Source organism: Protomyctophum parallelum (genome assembly GCF_964188405.1).
Source record: "Protomyctophum parallelum genome assembly, chromosome: 14".
Taxonomy (NCBI): Eukaryota; Metazoa; Chordata; class Actinopteri; order Myctophiformes; family Myctophidae; genus Protomyctophum; species Protomyctophum parallelum.
Genome location: NC_139709.1, coordinates 48,128,366 through 48,154,372, shown reverse-complemented (window position 1 = coordinate 48,154,372; position 26,007 = coordinate 48,128,366). Strand labels below are relative to the sequence as shown.

The 26,007-nt window shown below is 43.6% G+C and overlaps 2 protein-coding genes across 4 annotated transcripts in view; both read left to right on the top strand.

Annotated features, from left to right (window-relative positions):
• Window positions 1-1,252: 1,252 nt before the first annotated feature.
• Window positions 1,253-26,007, top strand: part of dusp28 (dual specificity phosphatase 28) — a 224,840-nt gene continuing 200,085 nt past the window's right edge. The window contains exons 1-3 of one of the 3 annotated variants that reach the window (XR_014570233.1): window positions 1,253-2,119; window positions 4,353-5,825; window positions 6,171-7,259. Coding sequence is in view for 1 of the 3 variants with exons in the window: in XM_083781577.1 (XP_083637703.1) it covers window positions 1,736-2,119; window positions 4,353-4,466 (498 nt within the window). In the remaining 2 variants the exon portion in view is untranslated. Of the gene's footprint in view, window positions 2,120-4,352; window positions 7,260-26,007 lie in introns of those variants that run through there. The other 2 variants (XR_014570232.1, XM_083781577.1) reach the window with 2 other exon arrangements.
• proca (protein C (inactivator of coagulation factors Va and VIIIa), a) lies at window positions 12,327-20,381 on the top strand (the record flags this gene model as incomplete). Its single annotated transcript, XM_083782846.1, has 8 exons — window positions 12,327-12,396; window positions 13,653-13,810; window positions 14,992-15,016; window positions 15,391-15,501; window positions 16,610-16,693; window positions 18,432-18,550; window positions 19,287-19,404; window positions 19,789-20,381. The coding sequence occupies 8 exons, from the start codon at window positions 12,327-12,329 to the stop codon at window positions 20,379-20,381; spliced, it is 1,278 nt and encodes a 425-aa protein (XP_083638972.1).

Genomic DNA, 26,007 nt, shown 5'->3' with positions numbered 1-26,007 from the left:
TATCGTTATCATGCAAAACTGGGTATAGCCTGGCTATCACTTATTAAGGTATAATAATAACAAAAACAGATGATATCAAGACGATGGGTTTTGTAATGTATTGGCTTTAATACATATTATGCTATACCAGGGATCCCATCCTCGTCCCCACTGTAATATATCGAGTTCTAGACCTTTTTTCCCATCACCAGAAGACAAAGCTCTCTGTTTACCGAGCAATTTTCGTTCCTACTCTCACCTATGGTCATGAAGTGTGGGTCATGACTCATGACTGAAAGAATAAGGTCGCGAATACAAGCGGCCGAAATGAGTTTTCTTCGACGGGTGGCTGGCATCTCCCTTAGAGATAGGGTGAGAAGTTCAGTCACACGAGAGAGATTCGGAGTAGAACCGCTGCTCCTTCGCCTGGAAAGGAGCCAGCTTAGGTGGTTCGGGCATCTGGTTAGGATGCCTCTCGGGCGTCTCCCTAGGGAGGTCCTCGACGCACGTCCCACTGGGAGGAGAACCCGGGGCAGACCAAGGCGCATTTGGAGGAAACACATCGATTCACTTTGATGTTCAGTACCACACGTAACATTCTAGTGTAGCACCCATCCAGGGATTTCTGTAGGGCTTGTGTTAATGTCCAGCATTCACAGCTATAGCCCAGAGGAGAACAGACTCCACGGTCGCAGAGAAGAAACTGATCTTGATATGTCGGGTACAGAACAGTGGTTCTCAAATGTCATGTCAAGAAGATCTACAAAACACCCCATCTACAAATATTTTGTGCTAGCGATACGCAGTCGCATACAAGATTTGTGTTATATATTTAAATATTAAATTATTTTCAGATACATTTTTAAACATTTATTTAACAAAATAGCATTTACAGGCTTGATCATAACGCTTGCATTACAACACATTTTTGTTACCTTGTACATCTGCTATTCAAATTGGCAATGTAAAGAGTTAAAGTAGTTAAATTGATCTTTTTGTAAGTTATTTGAGGCCTGTTGTTATTGTTTTGAGCGTCAGGCAATGAAATAGATGAGTACTGACTATAATTATCTTACTTATGGTTTTTCTATTTCCCCCACATTAAAGTTTTCAACACAGGAAAAAAAGTTTTTATTACCCATCCCATGCAGCACAATGTATCCTATAGGCCCAAAAGGGCTAGCACTAAGACCCAGGGAATGCCTGCCCTATCCTGTTCCTATGGTAAATATAGCCCAACTTACTGTGTGGCCAGGCACATAGGTTAGACAGGAAGGCTGGAGCAGATTAACCAAACAACCCTTTTCACAGGCTAAAGAACAAGACAACATCTTAATGTAAATGAATAGCAGGTGTTTGACAGGTTATATAGCCTATACTGTATGTGCTTGGCAGCTGTGACTGTGTCCTTGCAGAGTGACACTGAGGCTGAGCGCATGTGAAGTTGCTGTAGTTCTCAGTGGTCAGTGCTAACTCTTCAACGTTGCGGGATGGACATTGAATTGAGTTCCCAGTGAGAGCATAGGGGAGTAGAGGGGTCATTTGCTTTCATAGCCATGTGAGCGAGGGGAAATGTAAGGCTGCTATTGGGTTTAAAAACTAAGTTATGTGGGCTATTTAGACAATTTGACATCTGAGAGGGAGACAAGAGCTAGAGAGTACTAGCATTCGATTGTAGACCAAAAGATACTCGTATAGGGCCCATAGTTTGGTGACTGTCTGTCAGCTCACATTAGAAGCGGTCGGACGGACCACCATGCTGCAGCTGTGCAAGGTGACCAAGCACCTGTTCATCAGCAACGCTCGCTCGGCCTGCAGTGACGAGCTCCTCCAACAGGAGGCGGTGACGCTCTGCATCAACGTCTCCAAGAAGCAGCCTTTCCCCGCAGCATCAACCTCGTCTTCTTCAAGTTCCCCATCATCTCCCGCCGCCGTCGCGACGCTTCGCATCCCCGTCTACGACGACCCCAACGAGGACCTGTACCGCTACTTCGACCGCTCCGCCGATGCCATCCAGAAGGAGGCGAACCGCGACGGCCACAGCGTGGTGTACTGCAAGAACGGACGAAGCCGCTCCGCCACCGTGTGCGTTGCGTATCTCATGAAGCACCGCAAGATGTCGCTGAACGACGCTTTTCAGGTGGGTGGCTTGTACAGTGGTCTCTCAGCTCTGGTGGTGCAGAGTTGCAGACGGTGCAGACAGTCACAGGACCCCATCAAAATAGCTGCTGTCTGATGGGCACTGGGCAGTGATGGGGTTTTAGGGCAGTGGTGGAAGTTTTAATACTTTAAGTTAAAGTATAGAGGCCTAATGTATACAGAAATACCTAGTAAGTAAAAATCCTGTATTCAAATTTGTATTTGAGTAAAAGTAGTAAAGATAGACTATATTGGTATCATTACAGTAGTCCTACAAAATGAAAACATAGGCCTACTCAAAATGAGAACTGGCCGGTTGGATTGTAGTAAATAGTGTTTTAATGTTGCATCTGCTGGTAAAGGTGGAGCTTATATGCTACTTTATGTGCTGCTGGGCAGATTAGCCTATATTATTTATCACTTAATTTATGTGTTGTATTCATTTTATAATTACAATTACAAATGTAGGCATTATCAGACGCTCTTAATTCAGAATCTACAGGTTTAACCTGTCAAAAAACTGTAGTAGGTTAGTACAAAGTACAATGTTACCCCAGAAATAGAGCAGAAGTATAAACCAAGGTCAAGAAACTGAAATATTCAATAAAATAAGAATTGGTCTTCTTAGGTAAATAAAATACTTGAATATACTTAGTTACATCACTGGATCATGGACTAACATAAGGTATGTGGTCTTTGATTGTTTTTAGTTTTAGTATTTGTGGCAGCCAAATTCTGTTTTTATTGTGTTAAATTGCCTCTTTCTTGTGTTTATTTTTATTTGTTTTATTGTGCCAAGAGGGCACTTGGCCAGGTCCCTCTCATAAAAAATAAAAAAAAAGTTAATTAACAATTTTACAAATATATAAAAATTGTGGCGTATAGTGCGTGTTTAGAGGCAGAGAATTATACTTCCATAAATATTGTGTCTTCTTGGGTCTCGGCCATGTCCCCTGAAAACTCACTGGCTTATAGAAAGCCTGTTCTGTAATGCTGCAAAGTCATAGTTTGGATTTCAATGACAGTCGTATCCTGACACAAGGTGTCCTTAATAATGAACATACCCGCTGGCGCTGACTCATCATGCATCTGGAGGCAGGCCTCTGCTGACATACAGTGATTTACACGACCTCTTCACACTGTCTGTTTGTTTCTGCCTCCTACAAGGGCATCTGCATCTGCAGGTAACATAGCTTGAAGTAGTTCATTGAAAAACAACACTATTTAAGGGACACATACTGTTAATTTCACTCCAAGATAGGCAGGCAGGCAGGCAGGCAGGCAGCAAGACAGGCAGGCAGGCAGGCAGGCAGGCAGGCAGGCAGGCAGGCAGGCAGGCAGGCAGGCAGGCAGGCACACAGACACACAGACCCAAGGGGAATTCAGTTGTCATCGCAGCACCACAGTTACCAATTATGGGAAGTACAGAATAAGTACAACACTAATAAAAGAACAACGTAAAAGACAATATGAAGTAGTTAGTTTCATTTTTTGTCCACGTATGGAAATTTGTCTTCGGTCTCAAACAGTAAAAACAAACCGCAACAACAACAGCAAAAACACGTACCCAATTATCTTCATGGCAAAAATGCAGGACAACAGTGGCAAATACATTAAAAACAGATCTAGCGCGACATGGTATGATTTTAGTGCCTTAATGGCATTAGGAATGAAGGAATTTTTAAAGATGTTACGGTTAGCTTTTGGTACTTAGTTTGTACCGTTTACCAGAGGGAAGGGAAGTAGTTCGAACTCCCTGAGAGCCTTGAGAGGGGTCATTTACTATCTTGTAAATATCAAGTACTTCCTTGTAGATACAACTTAATTGTTTCTGTCTCTTCCCAATGATTTTTGAGGCTATAGGTTCACTATTCGCTGCAGCGTGCTTCTTCCTTTTACATTAAGATTGCCATACACATTGTCATAAAGACGGCCTAATATCTGACCTTGCCCTCTGTGCCTGTCTGGTAACGTGGGCACACTGCATAGTAGTGTGTAGGTCAACAATAGCCTACATAGAAATAGAGGCGTAGTATCATGTGCATTCTATCACCAATAAAAATGGCAAGACGGGTGCATTTGGTTCTGTTTGTATACATATACACTCTCGAATTGTTTGGGTTACCCCAAACATCTGAGGCGGCACATGCCCTCTCTGTTTCTATGAGCATGATACCCCTGGCAGTGGTGAAGTAGTAATAACTGTAAATGTACTGTCCCTTCCTCTGTTTCAGAAAGTGAAGACGGCTCGTCATGTGATCGACCCCAACCGCGGCTTCATGGCTCAGCTGGAGAGATACGAAAAAGAGCTGAAAAAGAGACGCGGAGAGAATTCAGCACCCGAGTAATACAGATCCACAGAGATCAGGGCCGGGATGTTTCTCCCCCTAGAGACAATCTTACTAAACCTTATTTTCCAAGTGTTTGTAAGAACATATCTTGGTTCCTCTTGCCTGCGTGAGGGCACAAATAAAGGGCATTTTGTTTGGTTTGACCAGCTTGTCCCACACTGAGGCAGAACAGTACCAAAAGGCTCTCTGAGGGTATGTTCACGCTAGCATACTTAAAAATAGGCGCTGCCTTTTTTTTTACCTTAAAGCCTATGGCAAATGACTAAAAGGTGACCGCATACTGCAAAAGGGGCCACCTTTAAAAGGTGCTGGTCATTGTGTTTTTTTTTTGGCAGCGCTGAGCGTATTTAAAAGTTGAGAATAGTTGAACTTTTTAAGGAAGAAATGCACATGACGTGAGCTGCTTTTTAACAGCTGAGCAATCACTATAAACTGTGTCTGCTGTCTCAAGACTGCTGGCTTTTACCCTCCACAACAGGTATTCAAATTCTCCCTTTAATGGCCGGAGTAAAGCTTTTAAACCTGCTTCGTCCATATGGAGCTCCTGGACAAGGTTGCCCCTGTACCGCTGTCAGACTGTAGGTGGAGGATGTCTTTTATTTTCAGATAAAGCACTCCAGGCAGAACTGCAAACACACCCTGACGCAGCATAAATTAATTAAGGGGGAGAAACACAATACAGTACATTGGGTAGAAGATCCTGACCTTTGCCTTGACACATAATTCATCATTCTCTGATGACCATGAGGGTGTATTTTTCCTCATACCACAGAATTGACTTCACCTCAGCTGTTTATCGTTTCCTTTATCACTCTCCTTGTCTTTCAGAGTAATTGCTGTGCTGTACTGTAGCAGTGTCAGCTTTTACCTCTGCATAGAAGCACCTTTACAGAATGACAATGCTGCTGCATTTAGGCAGAACACCATTGAGCCATTAGCATTATTCTTTTTTTAACACAGTTTCACTTTAACCTTACAGCTTCAAGGGCAACGTAACGCTATGATGGAGGGATCAACAGTGTTGTTGTTTTTTCTCATTTTAAAAACATTATCGTTAATATGAAGAGTTTGATTCAATTATAAAGCCCTAACCACACCAAAGGGTCACCATGCAACTCCTTGGGTTCAAACGGTTGCAAGGAGTTAACGCTAAAACCGTCTTGATCCTTTGGTGTGGTTTGGGCCATTGAATTCCATGCATTGAATCACTAGGGTCAACATGGGTCACCAAGACATATCACACCGCAGGGACAACGCTAAAACCGCCTTGACCTTTTGGTGTGGTTAGGGCTTAAGCCACACACCAACTGCTTCTCTAAACAAAATAATCACTGGTCTCAAAGTAGTTGATTCTGTGTGGAGTTTGCATGTTCTCCCTGTGTCCCCTAGGGTAGATACCCCCACAAAAACATGCCGTAATCCTGGTCTCTAAAACTACCTCCCCCTGGCCAGCCGGGGCGCCTGATGGAGGGGAAAGGAACTGGTCGGAATAACGTGTCCCTTCCACGCGCTACGTCCGGCCGGGGAAATTCCCCTCTGTCATGCATAGAAGGAGGCATGAGGTCCGCTGCCCCCCCCAGGTTGGCAGAGGAAGTGTAGCGCCCAGGATTACATTAGATAATTGGCACTGGGTGAAAATAAAACTGGGTTACAAAATCGTGGGATAAAAATTTAAATTAAAAAAAAAGTAGTTGATGAAAGAGATTTCTACATAGAACCATTTTTGTGCTATTTTTATTTCTTCCAAAACAGAAAGGTATTAATTTGGAATGAGGTAGCTATGGGTGATCTTGATATGCAGTACTACCCATGTATTGGTATACGCAATAGTGTAGCGCTATATGTACAAAGCCATCAAATACCTAAAACCCCTGTTAGATAAATACATAGATTAGGTACTATAGCAATAAGTTGTACTCAGGTAAATTCTATAGAATAAAGTACACAAGCCATCAGATATAGCTTATTTATATACTAGTGGTAGATTCATTATACAAATTTGGTTTCGACTAGACTATTCAGATTATGTGTATATAGCTCATGGTACACCCAGATTTATAAAGTCCAATGACGTACAGTAATCTGATTGGTGTACACATTTCTGTTATTTCATTTTTAGCACACAGGAGCAGATCGAGCACTGACCACCATGGCTGATCAGGAAATGTGGTTTAGAAATAATCACGATAGTTTGCCTTTGAATTAGTTTGTCTCTTACTGTGTTTAGGCCGCATACTGTGACACATGAGCTTACTTTTAGAGTTTATAAAGCCAGGCAGCTGATAACCTATTCTAGTTACAATAGATCAATAGGTTAAGGCGTTAAGCTTATAATGATTTGTTTTATATGTTCTTTAGCATATTGTGTAAACTACTGCTGGTGTTGTGCAGTGATTTGAATGTTTAGGAATACCTAGGGCTGGGCAATACTTTGATATTATATTGATACTGTGATTTGAGACTAGATGTCATCTGGGATTTTGGATATTGTAATAACATGATATGGCACGAAGTGTCAAAAGTTTTGTCTTGTCCTGGTTATATTCAAGTCTTATTTTATACCTATACAAAGGGTTTCATGTTATCATCGTCACAATGGTGATAACAAGGCATTTGGTCAAAAACCTAAGGTGATATTTGATTCTGTTCATATTGCCCAGCCCTATAAAATGAAACCACTGAATAACCATCAGAAAAATAATCTCACATTTTACATGAAAGCGCTAAGAACCAAGCTTGCTAAGCTTGAAGAGACAAGAAGCTAACCGTATGATTAGGCTATACATAGATACAAATGTCATTTTCTCAATTGTATGTATTGAAATAAAATCAAATAAAGGTTGTGTCTATTAGTTTGCATTTATTTCTTTTTTGGGGGGAGTGTGTTGGTGGCTTATTCTGTATTTAACACTACAAAACATTTGGTTTAAGGGTGGCACCCTAGAGGACAGGCCACAGGCTGATTAATCCTCAGCAAATCTATTTAAATTATTATAGTTCAGTCAGACAACTCACGAATAGATTAAACAATATTTATTGCAGAATGAGTAATGAGTGTGCATATGATATTTGACTTGGCGTTCGGCTCTGCTGGATTTCTCCCTGCTCGGCATGATTAAGCAACATCATAAAACATAAGAGCAGGAAGATAGATATACAATAACCCCCCCATGGGGAGCATAGATAGCAGACCCCACCGGTGGTGCTGGGCGAAAACATCACATACAACCGGGAACCATGAGCAGAGGAAGGCAGGAAGAGCATGGAGTCTAGTGAGCTTAAGTAGCCTGCCCACTTAGTCAGCTGACTGCCGCATCGGCGAATGACGTGTGAGACTTGCACACACGTATACTCCCACATAGTAATGCAGCATGTTAACCCCTTGAGCATAGTATGGGCCTTTGAGCATGACAAGAACCTCCCTTGAGGTTGACTGACTGAACTGACTCCGCCGCTCCGCGCACTGCGTTTGATTTCAGTCAGACAACTCACGAATAGATTAAACAATATTTATTGCAGAATGAGTAATGAGTGTGCATATGATATTTGACTTGGCATTCGGCTCTGCTGGATTTCTCCCTGCTCGGCATGATTAAGCAACATCATAAAACATAAGAGCAGGAAGATAGATATACAATAACCCCCCAACACACATACCTTCGGTGAACTCTCACCGTCGATCCGGACAGGTGACCCACTATGAATGCACAGTGACGAAATGCAAATATGCATTTCTGGAGCCTGCACGGATTTGCTAACCCCCCCAACAAAGCAGAACCGAGAACGCCCTACGGGAAAGCTCAACCGACACACATCCGGGCAGATATCCCACTCGATAGTGACGAAATGCAACGGCCATGCATTTCTGGATCTTGCACGGATATTTTAACTTTACGTGAGCTATGTGTAGCCATGACTGCCAGCCGTGAGGCTTATCTCTGAGAAAAGTAATGTGTGGGGTGAAAGCCGGACTCAACCCATTTGGATTGGAGTGCAACCATACTAACCTTAAGCTTAAATTGAAAAAGGCCTGCATGGCTGTGCTCGCCGATAGGCCATTCCTCTATTGCCACTATAGAGGAATATTCTACAAGTGCTTTCGCAGGGCTTACGTGTAGTGCAACGCCAATGTTCCTCTACTGCCAGTATGAGGACACACCATTGGCCCAATTACGCCGACATTCCTTATGAGGAAACGTCATCAGCCTACGGGAATTCTCCACCGATACACATCCGGGCAGATGTCCCACTCGATAGTGACAAAATGCAAGCTATGCATTTCTGGATCCTGCACGGATATTTTAACTTTACGTGAGCTACGTGTAGCTATGACTGCATGGCACATGCCATAGCCGTGAGGCTTACCTGAACTATTTCACAGATCTTACATGTAGTGCAACCATTTATGTTACCCCAACGTTCCTCTAACGCCAGAGTGAGGAACCACAATTACCCCGATGTTCCTTTAATGCCACTGTAGAGGAACATCAACGAACCATTATTAACATTAGCTTGTGACATGCCACCAATTGAACTACCCCCAGCAACCACCGTATATGAAGGTAATAAGATTACCATTCCTGATTGAATACAGCACTTGCACTCATTACATCCTGAATAAACAACTGAAAGCTCTTCCGATTAGATGCACATGATGATGATTCATGGGCAGCTGAGGACCATTGGCCGAGTTTCAGGTGGCGACTGGTGCATCAGCGTGGCAGTAGAATCGGGAGTAGCCAGGGAATGTGCTGAGGAGACCGATAGCCGATTAAGCAGGGCTTTACGCCACCTTACGGAATCCGGAACGCAGCCAGAGCAGGTTGCCCAATGCAGAACTAAAAGACACGAGCAGAGACAGAGTTACTTATACTTCATCCTGACTGAATGAATTAAAGAGTGAATAGGGGATCCTAAGCACGGAGAGACTTCCCACACCCACGAGCCGAGATACCAATACTTAAAGAGAAGCCTTAGATCTTAATCCTAAACTATTTAAACACCCAAGTGATAATAATAATTATAATAATAAACTGTATTTATATAGCACCTTTCATACATAAATGCAGCTCAAAGTGCTTCACAGGGCGGGACACAAAATATAATACAATAAAACACAAGTAGTTAAAATGATAGAACAATGGCAAAGAACAAAATTGAATATAAGAACATAAAATAAATAAAAACAAATAAAAACACCACATGCAGCAAATCAGTCAGGGCAGGGTAGGAACGTGCATAGTAAAACTCAACTAAAGCAAGAGTGAAGAGGTGAGTCTTGAGTTGAGATTTAAAAATGTCTACAGAGGGTGCGTGTCTGAGCTCGAATGGAAGTTTATTCCAGGCTGTTGGGCCGTAGAAGCAAAAAGCTGCCTCTTTTTGTGCACATTCTTTTAGGCACTTCAAGTAGGCCAGCATTGGAGGACCTGATAGAGACCCTTTATGAATTAACTTACATGAGCGGCATATGCTCTCAAGCGGCCTTTGAGCAATTGATTCTGAGCTTTAAAGAAGTTAAGCTTCATGTCATGCAGACCCGAGAACTGTTCGATACCACTCTCGTCCAGAACTAAGATGAGATGACCCATGCAAGCAATCTATAATGGTGCAGGATCGACAGCGCTGCAGCCTGCACATGGGTGATGGTGATGGACTTACTTCTTCGCTAGATACTAGAACCATCACTTTCGAAGAAACCCCAACCGGCCCACACCGGCTGAAGAAGCATTGGTGAATCTCCTGACTGAGCGACCCGGGACATCTGTCACTGACTGAGACAAAATGGCTGTGCTTTACTGTATACTAGGGTGTGGTGATTACTAGGGTGTGGTGATGATTGCCGATTGAAACTGGTGTGAGTGAGTGAGTGAGTGATCGGTGTGATGAGCTGTGAACTGATGCAGATGGTACATGTGACCATACAAATGCATGCATACTGATGCATACAAACAGATACAAATACAGACATACAATTACAAACCTGGGTTACATCCGCAACCTGGTTGAGGAGGGTGTCCTGCTCTCTGATGCCATTGCCTTGGTTCAGTGATTGAAGGCTTCGAAGACCAAAAGGTTTGTGGCTGAAACTCTTCTCTTTTTATGGCAGAGCCTTTGATTGGCAGCAGGTGTGCGCGTTGCATGTGTGGGAGTAGGGGTGGGGCCTAGGGGGTGGCACAGGGTGGCACTGGCCCCCCTTGTAATCTGATTGGCCACCCCGTGTGCCCCCCCATTTCCATTGGCTCTGATTGTCGTCAATCATCGTCTGCTACACTTCGTTGCCAAATTTGCTTTTTGTAAGCGACTTCGTCATTCTGGGCTTGTGTGATATGATAGTATTATATAGGATATAATGTGTATGCGATGAGTTCCCGGATGTACCGGTATGTTAAATTAGGACAGCTTAAAGGGGAGGTGTGTGTGTGGGGGTGGGCGGGCAGCGCTGACAGACAGTGCAGGGGTTCAGATTGTGGACTGTCAGTAAACATATGACTGTAGTCAGTCATTAACTCAGATTAAACAGCCCATGCAACAGATTGAGTCCCTGCCGCGACTCTTCACATGTAAGTACCCACCAGCAGCTATTTAAATCACATGCTAAATTGTGCTGATATATAATGTGAATGTCTGTTTCAATTCCAGTAAGGGAAATTAACCCCTGATTCATATTAACTTGCGTCAAAAGGTTATTTCAAATGAGGATTGTGTGTGTGTGTGTGTGTGTGTGTGTGTGTGTGTGTGTGTGTGTGTGTGTGTGTGTGTGTGTGTGTGTGTGTGTGTGTGTGTGTGTGTGCGCGCGCGTACGTGCATAGCCTTGTGTTTGTGAGTCTGTCTGTGATTTGGACTGCGTTGGCCAGAGGTTATCAAGGTAAAATCAAGAAATGTTATGTTGATTCATGGCCTTTTCCACATGACAGATTCTGATGTTGAGTTTTTGTTTTCATCTCGAGTGTCAAACAAGGAGGATTGAGGAAGCGTGAACATTTCCCCCTGTGCTGCTGCTCTGGTGAGCTTATGTATATTTGAATTGTATTAAATTCCATTTATAGTATTTGATTTGCATGTATGTTTGTGATTCATAGCAGTAGCAAGCACTACTCTCTTCTGTAGATTTCATGGAACAAGCTTTCTGTTAAAGTTATCATGGAAGGCCCAGGCCGTAGCGTAACGGTCTGGGCACCGGACTGGTAATCCAGTCGCAGTGTGCCGCGGGTTCGACTCCCGGACCCGACACGGCCTTTACTGCATGTCATCCCCCCATCTCTCTCCCGTTTCCTGTCAGCCTACTGTCTGTCCCTTCAAAAATCAATAAAAGGCGTAAGCCGCAAAAAAATATCTTAAAAAAAAAAAAAGTTATCATGGAATAGATGTACTAAATTCAATGTAGTTGCTAAATCTAGGTGGAAACAACATGTAGAGTTTAGGACAGTACTTCATATTGGGATGGTATCGGGGGGGGGGGGGGCTGAAGGGGTAGACACCTGGGAGGTGGGAAACAGAAAGACCTGGCTCGTGCCAAATGTGTCCGAAAAAGGCACTACAACCTCTAGATTCTCGCCAAGGTGCTATGCCTAAGCTTGACCCTAAAGCTATGCTTAAAACCTAACCCTACAGTAAAACTATGCCTAAACCTAACCTAACCCTATACCGGGTATAGGGTTACGTTAGGTTTAGGCATAGTTAGTATACCCTAACCTCAGTATGCTGCCAGAAATGCTGCCGGAAAATGCACTTGCTCCTTCTGGAACAGATTCACTGTAGGTATAGCCATGAACATTTTTGAATGTAAGAACTAATGTGCAATTGGTTAACGCCTTCTTCCCGGACATATCCCATTGGCTGCCAGGTTTGATTGATGTCATGGCTGGCTTCGTCATCTGTGCATCAGTGGTGCTGCTCCTGTGCTGGCCGTCTGTTGGCAGCGTGTCAGGTAAAGACTGGAACCCACCTATGCTTTCTATGACATAGGCAGCTCCCGAGACTGATGCCATATTGAAGAAGCTGCCACAGCGCAAATGTAAACACAACCAAACAAGACTACAACTCAAAGATATTATGGAGATATCAGATTTTTGTCCGCTGCTTCAGGTTCATCGTTTCTGCTTGAAAGAGACCAGATGCAGGCAGGAGGAGGGAACTTGTGAATTTAATAATGCCGCAATCTGAGTTACTGGGGACCAACCGGAGTCCCAATGGACACTGAGGGCTGTATTTTGCGTGTCTTAGGTACCAGGTCTTATTCCCTAACTTGAGTAAACTAAAGACCTGGAGGCGTAATCAATGCTCTTTGGCCACTCAGAATAGCCAAATGGCATTGATCACGCCTACAGGTCTTTAGTTTACTCAAGTTAGGGAATAAAACCTGGTACTTAAGACACGCAAAATACAGCCCTCTGAGAGTGTACAAATGGTTCCATTTGCAGGTCTACAAGATCTACAAGCTCACGTGTCACATATTGACACAATGAGTCTGTGCGTGCGTGTGTGCATGTATGGGGACTCAGCTTGTGTCACTGTCAGATGTAAGACAAGAGGTACCAAGGAAAAAGTATGGGAACCAAATTATGCCTTGACAAGTTTTTATTTGTCACTGACAAATAAGCAAAATAAGTCGATGACAAATGAGCTTGTCGGACTGCTATGTATTTTCACTACGGTATATAGACGCCGAGCCCGATTTTGATAGAATTTTGGTGATTTTTTGTCTCTAGATTATTATTTTGGCATGATACATCTTCCATCCAGTGGCTTAATGCCAGTTATCGTCACCAGTTCAATTGTGAACATACCATTAACAACCTACTGTTTTTAGCCCAAGGAGTGTTTTCAGAATCATGAAAAACCCCTAGTTTGACACGTCACATATTCAACTTTATTAGGAAAACTTTATTTATTTATAAATTAGGAAACTTTTGACTTATATAGGTTGTTAATGTTATGGTAACATATAACTGGCATTAAGATACTGAATTGTAAGATGTATCATACCAAAATATAAGAGACACCTTAGGAGGTGGTACTAATTTGTCTGAACTAATATGGCTTTTAAGTAATTTATTCATAATGTCCCTTTTCGTTCCAATAAATGTAGTGGAGTCAAAAGTACAGTAGGCTATTTGTCTTTGAAATGTAGTGAGGGATAGGTATCTACAAACACAAACACTGTTTCTTCCTGGCTGTGTCCAGTGTTCTCCAGTCGACCGGAGGCCCACACGCTGCTGAGGGCCAGGCGGGCCAACTCCTTCCTAGAGGAGCTCAAACCAGGGAACCAGGAGCGCGAGTGTAACGAGGAGGTCTGTGACTTTGAGGAAGCCATGGAGATCTTCCACACCAGGGAGGCCACAGTAAGACCTACCAGGCTTTCACGGAATCACAAGTTATACAAACATTATTCTAGATATAATCCTTCAATTGTATATTTTTCCACAATAACCATTCCACATTTAAAACAATGTTGACTTCTACTTCTCTCAACAAAATGTTTGGACACCTAACCCCCACATATCTACCCTAGCCCTGAAACATGACGTGATGTGACTTCACCCTGTTTTGAGCAACATTTACAAAGTTAACGTGTACAGTACATAAACGTTGAGATTTCAAGTATAAAGTGCTCACCCCCAGGGCCACGGATGTTAGAATTTTGTACGAGCGAGTATTAGCAATTAGCAATAAAAAGCGTTTTTATCCGATCGCCGGCCATGTTTCTCATTTCTTTCGCCATGCTTTCAACTATCGGTTGGGAGGTGTATTGGACTCTGATATTCTGGGTGCCATCGGATATACATAGGCACACTGAACGCACTGCCAATACACAGTAATAGACAAGTGCACTCCCAGACAGTCCTGTGCGCTTTTCCGAGGAAATGGCCGGTCAATGCTTATTATTGAACAATATGGAATGCACAGGTGCTAATTCCCGCCCATGCAAAATTATAACATCCATAGCCCCTGGGGTTGAGCACTTTATATTTTAAATCTGAATCTTTATTAGCACGTTAACTTGTAAATGTAGCAAGGCGTTCAATTCAAAACAGGGGACGGGGGGAAATTATTCATTGTCAGGCACCAGAAAGGATAGGACTCAAAAGCAGGCAGCAAACCTTTAACGGGTTTTATTAAAGTTCAAGGGGAAAAGGCAGAGGCGTAGTAGGTAGGCATAGCGTGGGTCAGGATTCCTGGAAGGCTGTCCGTGGGGCGTCGGTTCCGATAGGGATTAGGCAAGTCGAGAGTCAGAGTTCGGTCCGGGTCCATACACAGTGGTTCTGGGAACAGGCAAAGGTACAAGGCGTCAGGGCAAGGGATAACCAGGGACAGGCTAAGGTCAGATATAATAACAGGCTGGATAACAGGTTCAAGAATAACGGCGTGCTAACCTAGGGTAAACTGGGTTGATCTGCAGGCAGAGAACAATGGGTAGCGGCAGACAATAAGTAGCCTTGGCTACTCAGCGTGGAACCTGGTGCAGGTGCGCTCACACTGGTGTGGGCGTGACATTCATTGACTGTTCATTTTGAATCCACAGCTGGAGTTCTGGACCCGCTACATAGGTAAGAATAAGTTGTATGTATAAAGAAACAAACTGAATGCAACAATTAATATGCAGAACACGTGTGGTCAGATGGTCAGATAGGTGGGCCTTTTCAAAGCATGGTCAATCAATCAATTATATTCTGGCTTGGATAGTAAACTTATACAGTACGTATAGTTCCTATATATATTGGTATCACAAACAAAAACTTATTTTCTTCAAGGTTTTACAGAGAAAAATGCATTTAAAAATCTATATATTAATGTTTTATTATCAGTGAAATCATAATGTTTTGCCCATCATTTGGGGGCCCATTTGCAATCCCCTCACGGCCCACCAGTTGGACCCAGTCCACTGACTTAAAATATCAGATTGATCTCTGTTGTGTTTCAGATGGGGACCAATGTAATGCAAACATCTGTGCTCATGGGACCTGTGTTGATCAATACCAGAATTATGCCTGCCGCTGTGACCCGGGTTATGAGGGGAAATACTGTGACGAGCGTGAGTAGCACTGCATTTGCTATACCTGTGAGGGTCAAATGTCCCCACAAGTGCAATAATATAGGACTTGAGAAGTATAGACACTTGTGAGAACCATTTCCCTGGCTCTCACAGGAGACATATATGTTTCGGTCGGGGTTAAGTTTACGCTTTTAGAGGTTGGGGTTGGAGTTATGCCTGGATTATACTTAGTTGCGTGCCGGTACGTGTCACACAACAAAAATAGCCCAGGTCACACAGGTCCCATGATCACTGTGTGTGTGTGTGTGTGTGTGTGTGCGAGTGCGTGTGCGTGTGCGTGTGTGCTTTAAAATGCAGCAATGTGTTTTAGAATGCAGCAATCATGTTGTCATGTGTAAATATGTCAGCTTTCTACATATTCTAACTTCGTTTTACCAGTGTCACGTACTCAAAGGTAGAAAAAATAGCTGATCATGATCTGATCTCACAATGCGTCGGACCTGTAGATATATTTGCTATTGTTCCCATTTTTGTTTGTTTTCCACTTCAGGTTAAAAACTACAGCAGGCCAGGGCGCATAATCACTGTACTAATAGTACACACAAGTGATGTATGCAAGACACCTGCAGCTAATCAAATTAATAATGTGTAATCATGTTTGTACATCGGTATATGCCCTTGGCTCTTTTGGACACATGAAAATCCAATCTGGGGAACCATTTGCAAAACAAAGGGAAAACAGCGCACTCTTTTCGTTAACGTATGTCACTCAACTGTGTCTGTCTCGAGAGAGACTAATAACCTTGAATGTTTGGTGCAGCTGAGTTGCGTAACTAGTCTGCCATGTTTGTAATCTGATGTCGTTTTTTAACATGAACTACTACAACTACAAGCCTGGGGTTTCATTCCCTTTAAGTGTGTCTGTGTGTTTTATAAATATTGAACCTATGACAAATATTAACAAGCGCTTGTGACTATATTGGGTCCATTGAAACAGAGCTTCTTTTTTTCTTTTCCTTTTTCTGGAAAGTAACTGTTTTGTACATTATAGGCTACAACGTTTCCAAAATGTACTGTATGTGTTCTGCAGCCAGCTCAGCCTCTAACTGCTCTGTTAACAACGGTGACTGCGACCATGACTGTACAGACAACGGTGGCAGCCAGCGACGCACCTGCAGCTGCATCAAAGGTTACCGACTGCAGGACAATGGCAAAACTTGTGTCCCTATTGGTGAGACAATTACCTTTATTCCTTTTCTTAATGTTTGTAACCACTTAAATCCTCTATTCTTAGGCCCGATTCATATACTCCTATTTTAGAGCTGAATAAAAGTCGGTTCGGCTCTGTAGAGGCTACAATGTGACATAATTTGAGGTTCGGGGGGGGGGCCCTTAGTCAAACGGACTTGAGTTACAGGTGTACCACTTTTTCTTTTACATCTATGATGGAATGCTATTTTTGGCAAATGTTCCCACCATAATACGGATGCTGAGGTTCAAGTGGTTACATTTAGAGTAGCCTATTATTTTACCCCTTTTTCTCAGCAATTTAGTCGCTATGCCAATTAACCCATTCTGACCGGGAGCGACTGACATTTTTAGAATCTGATCTCAGGTCAGAATGGGTTCATCAGACCAGTGTGTGTCCAGTGGAAAACCTCGTATGAATCTGATCTCAGGTCAGAATGGGTTAAACACGTCCACTACTTGCCAGTGAGGAGCCAGCACTGGGAGGATGTTCGTTCCTCCTCCTCCAGCTCAACGCTCCCAGCTGACAGCCAGGTGCCACCCCAGGAGTATAGTGTACGCGTAGTGACAAATAACACTGTCCCCACCCGGCTCTCCCAAACGCGGTCCAAATCGTGTTTGTATCGACACTCCAAAGAAATACATTTAATTGCGACCGACGGTCAGTCTGTCACACCTCGTGACACGCTCCATATGTGGCCAATACAGAATTCATTCCATATGTTGATCTGACCTCATCAAACCCTTAAATCTCCCTATATGGAGCTGACCACATGTAATGGAAATCCTACCAGTCAACCAATTGTCAGCTGCTCCACGCCCGGCAGCCGGCGAAAACTAGGACCGAAAATGAAGGCCTGGCCCTACCTGGGCCATAATTGGGATGGCCCATCACCTGGATCTCCATATATGAAGATCACGAGTCTGACATCATCCAACTCTGGATACATGGAGAAGACTGGATCATCACCTAGATCTGCATATATGGAGCCGGCCAGCAACTCTACATCTGGCCTACACGGACACCAGATTGATTGCGACCGCATTTATTATGAAAACCTGCATCTCCCGTCAGTCTGTCCGTTAGTTAGTCACCCCCATGCCTCCATATATGGCCACGCATCGTGACATCACGTCTCCATATATGGTCACGCCTCGTGACATCCCGTCTCCATATATGGTCACGCCTTGTGACATCACGCCTCCATATATGGCAATGCATACTGTACGTCAATTTAAAAAAGAATTGACGTCTTATACTGGTTTGACTAACAATCCTAGACACAGGAGTTCGGCAAATTGACCCTCGTCATCTTATATTTGATCATCTACATTCTACATCATGGATTTTCAATCAGCCAGAAATAACCATATTTGGACAAGAGGGTGGCGTTGGGGATAGTTTCTACACCTCTATCCTGACCTGAATGCCATCTTATACCAATCACAATGTATAGCCAAACCCTCATCTATTTTACTCTGAATGCGACCATAATTTAACCAAACGATTGAAAACATGAATTCATTAGAAAACTGTTTATTGAGGTAATAAATCAAGTGAGGATCATTTTCTTGGACAAAATCTGACTTTGTGTTTAGCAGAGTACTGTAGTCATCCCGATAGCCATTAGAGAGATGCAGGTTTAAAGTCACTTTCGAAGCTTCAGTTATATTGCTTCCAGAGAGTTGACAAGTTGAAGTGTCTGTATCTCCATGCACAGGAAGCTCCTCTTGTGGTCAGCTTCTGATCAGCAGGACATCATATGACGGGCCGGTGGAAGGCCTGCTTCCCTGGATGGTGGGAGGGGAGGTGGGCCTGAAGGGGGAGAGCCCCTGGCAGGTAAAAACCCAACATCACAGTATGTCACTTTATCCAAACCTGCTGCCTCTGTACTCGTCATTGTGTGAGCATATTATAGAGAAGGGAGAAAAAAAAGAAAAAAACCCACAAAACATTAAATGAAATAAAAACAAGTCCAGAGAAGTATTAGAGATAGCTAGCCCCTTTGACCCTATAGAAGAAGCTTTTATGACCACGGTCATTAAATACCAACCACTTCTACATACCATCTCAGAGCTGTGCTATGGGTGCATTCAGAATATTTGTTTTTATGTTTGGCAGCCTAGGACATACAGTACCTACAGAGTGGTCGTTGGAGGGTTTCAACAACGTAGGCTACCCAAAAAGGAGGCAAAAAGGCTGGAATGGTATTGTCAGCTGCCACATAAGGCGGAGATGCTGTGAGAGATGCCCATAGCGTACTGAGTGACATGCGTATTATATCATGAAGACATACAGTATGTGCCAAGATTTTGTGAATGTAATCTTAACTGTACCTTTAATATGTCCTCCTTGATATGCTCTCATTTATGCCTTTATGTAGACAGGAATACATTGTTAAAGTGTGTGTGTGTGTGTGTGTGTGTGTGTGTGTGTGTGTGTGTGTGTGTGTGTGTGTGTGTGTGTGTGTGTGTGTGTGTGTGTGTGTGTGTGTGTGTGTGTGTGTGTGTGTGTGTGTGTGTGTGTGTGCGTGCATGTGCGTGCGTGTGTGCGTGCGTGTGCTTGGTTTAAATAGGCTCTGTTACTGAATGCAAGAGGGCGGTTCCACTGTGGAGGAGTCCTGATAGATGAGAACTGGATTCTGACTGCAGCTCACTGTCTGGAGAACAGCCTCCGTTTCAAAGTGCGACTGGGTGAGCTATACAGTCTTTTACTCCAGGGTTTCTCAAACCTTTTCATGCCAAGGACCCCCCCCCCCCAAATCAATGTATTTAAAAAGGTTTTGTGCCATGGACCCCTAGAAGAGAAGATTTATAAATGCTTCAAACATTTTACTACTATTTTCAAAAATAGCAGATGTATAGCTTGCAGCCACAATGGAAACAAGCTTCAGAGTTTGATCTTCTATTTATGAATAGCCTATAAGCCAACATATACTGTAAATGGATAAAGCGGTTTGAATTGTTGTGATGCCATGTTAAGGCCTCCTGGTGGAACCCCCCCCCCCCCCCCCCCCTCCCCCCCACGCGAGACTATAATAATGTCTCATTGTGTTTTTAAACCCATCACTACTGCAGGTGACTACGAGCGTTGGAAGATGGAGGGAACAGAGGCCACCTTGCCGGTCGCTCAGAACGGCATCTTCAAGCACCCAAACTACACCATGAACAGCAACACGGTGGACAACGACATCGCCCTCCTGCGCCTCGCCACCCCTGCCCCCCACTCCAACTACATCGTCCCCGCGTGCCTCCCGAGCCGCAGCATGGCCGAGCGCGTGCTCCACCTCAACGGCACGGTCACCGTGGTGACCGGCTGGGGCAAGGAGGACCTGAACACGGGGAAGTTCAGCTCGGCACTCAACGTCATCAAGGTCCCACTGGTCGGCCACGGCGTGTGTGCCCGCGCCATGACCCACAACATCACCGACAACGTGCTGTGCGCCGGCATCCTTGGCCAGCAGGTGGACGCCTGCGAAGGGGACAGCGGGGGGCCCATGGTCACTTTGTACGGGGACACGTGGTTCCTGATCGGCCTGGTGTCGTGGGGCGAGGGCTGTGGCAAGAAAGACAAGCTGGGCGTCTACACCAAGGTGTCCAACTATAACGACTGGATCGATCAGATACGCGAAGACTGGGACAAGACGTCCAGTCCCCGACCACTTCTCTAACTGGGTCTCAAATCTTTTTGGGCTTCGCCTGACCACAACGTCGTTTAGCTTAGAAAAGTGCAATAGAAAACCATAGCGATATGAATGATGATAATAATAACCTTTTGAAGAATATAGCATCACAAAGCATTGCAATTCCTGAGCAGATTTATGTATATATAAATAAATCTAAATAAGTTTGCTTCAATCTGGGAAAGCATCTGTGTGTCCTTGTCCTTGACTCCTTTTAGATTTTAGCTATAGGCAAATTAAAGATTTCTGAAAACTGTTTCCTGATTTAGAAAGCATTTTTAGAATGTATAGTATTCTGTAGTATTTCTAGGTACCCCTTGGGGTACATGTAGCTACCCCCATTTGAGATGCAATCATTGCAATGCAATGCACTAAGGCCCTGGTTTACAAAGTCTGTGCCGGTCATCCAGCTAAATGGTTTGTTTGCATTTGTACACTCTCAGAGTTAAAACAACACTAGTTTGGGGTATCAGTGGCGCATAAATAACATGCCAGCCAACATCTTTGACTTAATTACACAAGGGTCTCTGCAAGCATATCTGGTGTGGACACGCTGTGATTGGCCAGTTTTCGCATTGACTGGCAGTTCTGCCTTGCACCTTGGCAAATGCCAGGATCTGCCAGGATATATCTGCCCTATAGTAATAGTCAAGCCCTTAGCAGGGTGAGTATACATTTATAGAAGGATGATTGTTATTGCTTAAACATGTTACTTTATAATTTTGTGGGACAAAATATTATATATACTGTATGCTAAAAAGGTTACATAGTGCTGCTTTAAATTAGCACAGATTTTACTGGGATTGCAGTCCCAGAGATAACAGCCCTCACGGCTCACACACATGGTCATGTTATATCTCACCTTCACCCTTTTTTTGTATCTCGCCAGTCCCAGGAGCAACTCAGGAAAAGGCCTCCTACACAATAGAGATGTAAAACAGTTTTCTAATAATTAAAAGAAAACTCTTTAAAAGGTATGTCTGTTTTTCTTTCTGGTTATATTACTGTTTTTATTCCATGATCATCGATCACAAAGAAATGCAAATTTCTTGGAAACTACTATACTATCATATCACACAAGCCCAGAATGACGAAGTCGCTTACAAAAAGCAAATTTGGCAACGAAGTGTAGCAGACGATGATTGACGACAATCAGAGCCAATGGAAATGGGGGGGGGGGGCACACGGGGTGGCCAATCAGATTACAAGGGGGGCCAGTGCCACCCTGTGCCACCCCCTAGGCCCCGCCCCTACTCCCACACACGCAACGCGCACACCTGCTGCCAATCAAAGGCTCTGCCATAAAAAGAGAAGAGTTTCAGCCACAAACCTTTTGCTCTTTGGTCTTGGCCTTCAATCACTGAACCAAGGCAATGGCATCAGAGAGCAGGACACCCTCCTCAACCAGGTTGCGGATGTAACCCAGGTTTGTAATTGTATGTCTGTATTTGTATCTGTTTGTATGCATCAGTATGCATGCATTTGTATGGTCACCAGGGGGGCAGTCAGCCAGATATTTCGTGAAGCCTCATTTGAAATCGGTAGTTCATATAATGGCCTGTTGTGGCGCTGGACTGGACCCAAAAAGCCCCATAGCTCCATAGAGGCCCATGTATTTTGGCCCAACTTCACCTAGACTGTATTACCTTAATAAACATGGTCATGAATACTTTCTTCTTCCAGTCACTAGTTTAAAGTCTCATTTCTAATGTCATAATATTCTTTTTGGAAAATTATGGTCCCATTAATTAAAACAATGACCATAAAGTTGCGTATGTTCTGAGGGGCGTGGCTACCGTTACAGTCTATGATCGGGATTCCCCACCCACTCGAGTCAAAATAAAAACCAACGGAGAAGAAGGGGGGAAGTCCCGCCTCGTTGTCTGGGCAGCCAATGACCAGCTGGTATACAAAACGGAGCCAGCCAATGGCCAGCTGGTACCAAAGATGGCGACTTACATCAGGAATTAGCATGTTATTACAGGCTTCATTTTACGTTCATGTTAGACCCGGGGAACGCTTTGTCCATATTTTTTACAGTCTATGATGGTCACATGTACCATCTGCATCAGTTCACAGCTCATCACACCGATCACTCACTCACTCACTCACTCACACCAGTTTCAATCGGCAATCATCACCACACCCTAGTAATCACCACACCCTAGTATAAAGCACAGCCATTTTGTCTCCGTCAGTGAGGTGCACATCACTGGCTGTGGCAGGTCTGTATCCCTATTCTTCTGCAAACATTTTACCATTTTACTCTTCCTGACAATACATGATATTAACACTGACACTGATGATTGATGATTGGTTTTAACTCCAAATACCACACTGGTGAACTGAACTGATGAGCTGGATGAGCTGTTTCATTTGAACTGAATTGGTGAGTTTGTTTGAAATGTTGTTTGTTTGAAATCTTTGACGTGTTTTGTTTGTTTTCATTTTGAAGTTTGAAACGTAAAAGATGATTTGACATTTGTAAATGCTGGTTTATGCTGTTTATGCTGTATGCTGTTGTGGATCAGCTACTTTAATTATTTTGATAATATATTTAATTTGGCCTCTTTTGTGTTCAGGCCAGGTTTTTTCCCATAGTTCATGAAACCCCATGACGATGACGCTGAACACAATGGTGAGCTAGTCCCAGAGCGATCCCCTGTTTCTGTCCTACCTGGACGGTAGGATATCTCTGCTTCACACACACACACACACACTTCCCCCCCCATAACTGCTGCATACACTCTAAGAACTGCCTCACATTACCACCCCTCTGACCTGACATTGAACATTTGACTTTGGACAAACCACGACTGAGTTTATACTTTTGGGTTGAATTATGTTGTTTTATATCTGAATTAATTGTTGTTGTTTATTTTACTTTTGTGTTTTTTCAATAATAATATCATTAAGCATAATTTTCAGTCTCTTGGTTCTTTATGTTTTTCAATGCAAACTCCTTTCTACCATACGCCTACTTCTGACAGCAGTACTGGTCCAATCATATTCCTAGATCACTAAGTATATGCTACATTGAGGTCCACCTACACGCCTATACATTGACATAACAACGCGTCATCAGAGCGGAGGGAGGGGCGTCAGCTGCGACTCCGCGGCTCCGCCCACCCCCCGGGGTAAGATTTGTGATTTGTGATTTGCTCTCGTTCACTGCAATGCAATTTGCGGCATTTTCAAAACAATATTGCGCAGAGTAGCGATTATCTAACGTATTTGCAATGCCATACGTTGAAAGATCTGTTGCCCGCGGACAAGGCACGTTACCTCCGCAAGTTAGATATTATCGGCATAGGTGTTTGCCGTATGTGATTAAGGATTGGAAAAAGTTGCATTGGCAGCCATAGAAAATTCTGCCCAGAGTAAAACACCGGATGTGATGTTTTTGGGCGTTCCTGTCTTGTTAAAAAACCGGCTGTGACGTTTTTGGGCGTTCCTGTCTTGTTTCGTGTCAGTGTATGCGAAAGACCACCTTTGCAAACCTCTCAACAAAGAGGGAAATGTTTGAGAAGCTGGGGAGGAAGGAAGTCCCAAAGGCAGCCAAGTCTGTAAACTTGGCAGCACCAAGGACGAAAATCTCTGCAGGTCAGTGATGGAAGAAGTAGTCAGATTTTTTTTTTGAACTTGAGTAAAATGCCACCATGTAAACATCTATGATTGAAGTACTAATCTTAAAAAAATGGCAGATCTACCTAAAGGCTCATACATAGTCTGGATTTACGGTGGTGGGGTGACCACCGAACTACAACATGACGTCACGAGCCGCGGTGAAGAGCAAACCAACCGCCACCGCTCCAGCCCTTCTCTCTGTTTTTACTCACCACCGCTCAACGTTATTTCAGCTCCGGTGGTCAGCTCACCACCGGAGCGGTGGTCACCTCACCACCGAAAATCCAGACTATGAATAGGCCTTTAGTCAGCTGACTGCCGCATCGGCGAATGACGTGTGAGACTTGCACACACGTATACTCCCACATAGTAAAGCAGCATGTTAACCCCTTGAGCATAGTATGGGCCTTTGAGCATGACAAGAACCTCCCTTGAGGTTGACTGACTGAACTGACTCCGCCGCTCCGCGCGCTGCGTTTGATTAGTCAGAATTTTTTTGAACTTGAGTAAAATGCCACCATGTAAACATCTATGATTGAAATACTATTCTCAAGTACTAATCTTAAAAAAATGGCAGATCTACCTAACAGTACTTGGGTAGATCTGCCAAAAAAAACAGTACTTGAGTAAATGTACTTACTTACTTCCCTCCACTATCTGCCACCGTGCCAGCTGATCCAGCCTCGGTACCGGCCGCCAGCGCCGCAGCTGATCCAGCCTCGGTACCGGCTGCCTGTGCCCCAGCCGCTCCAGCCTTGGTACTGCAGACGCCTGTCGAGCCCCTGGTGCCAACTCATGAGGTCCTGGGGAAGCAGCAGCACTCCCAGAACCTGGAGAACAGTGCAGTTACTGTATAGCAGTTCGACTCCGTCCATTCAGCACGATGTATGTAATGTTTACCTCAATTGTGTTGTGCCTTTTTAGGTTGTACGATTTGGATAATATCATAATGTAACGGTAGCAGTTGGAAATGGCAAATTTAGTCAAATGCGATGCTGAAATGTGGAAAGCTTGTAGAGGAAAAGTCGGTTCAGCAGAAATGACGAGGAGAGATGCGACTGAAAGGAAATCTCATGGTATAATAAATATTGATAATAAATCAATATTTATAAATTGTATAGTCCATGACAATGTTGTGGAATGCTATAATATTATGCAATAGAGATTAGTTGCAAAATAGTGTTGCTAATGTTAGAATACGCCATAATTGCCACACCATAATATTATGCAGCTGCCTGCAAGTATACTGGATATGTGCACATGTCATTCATGTTCATCCCCGTACATTTTAGGGGGAAGAAAAACAAAGCTGTGCAGGTAGTGTCCACGAAGATCAACGAGACGGTTATCCCCCACCCAGTCTCCAAACGGGTCACCCACAGATTTATGCTTTTGACTTCTCCTTCTGCTCAGTGGATGAGAGCCACTCAGAGTTTGCCAGCCAACAGACTGTGTATGAACATCTTGCTAGGCCTCTTCTGGACAGAGCCTTTGAAGGCTACGACGCCTGCCTGTTTGCCTATGGGCAAACTGTATGTGCAGCTCTCTCAATTTCAATTCAGTGGAGCTTTATTGGCATGAGAAAAAACATACGTTTACAATTATTGCCAGTAAGCAGAAGTGGAACAAAACAATCAAGATACAACAATGCATACAAATACATATTGAATTTATAAATGGGAATAAAATAAAGGCGTTTGCACCTTTTCTAAAAAGTTACTATTTTTCTAGCACTCTTTATTCTATCTCTGTTTGCTGCATGCTTGCTGTGTTTATTTTTTATTTTTTTAATATAATGCTATATGCCACTGCATTGTCTGTATAAGGAAGCCAAACTAAAATATAAGTTTTACTACCTGTACACAAAGATGTAACAATAAAACATTTAGACCTGAGGTCGATTCTACAAATGTCTTCGGTGTCAGTGGTTCTCAAACTTGTTCAATGTCAAGGAGCCCCACAATTATATGTCATTGGCTGCCGACCC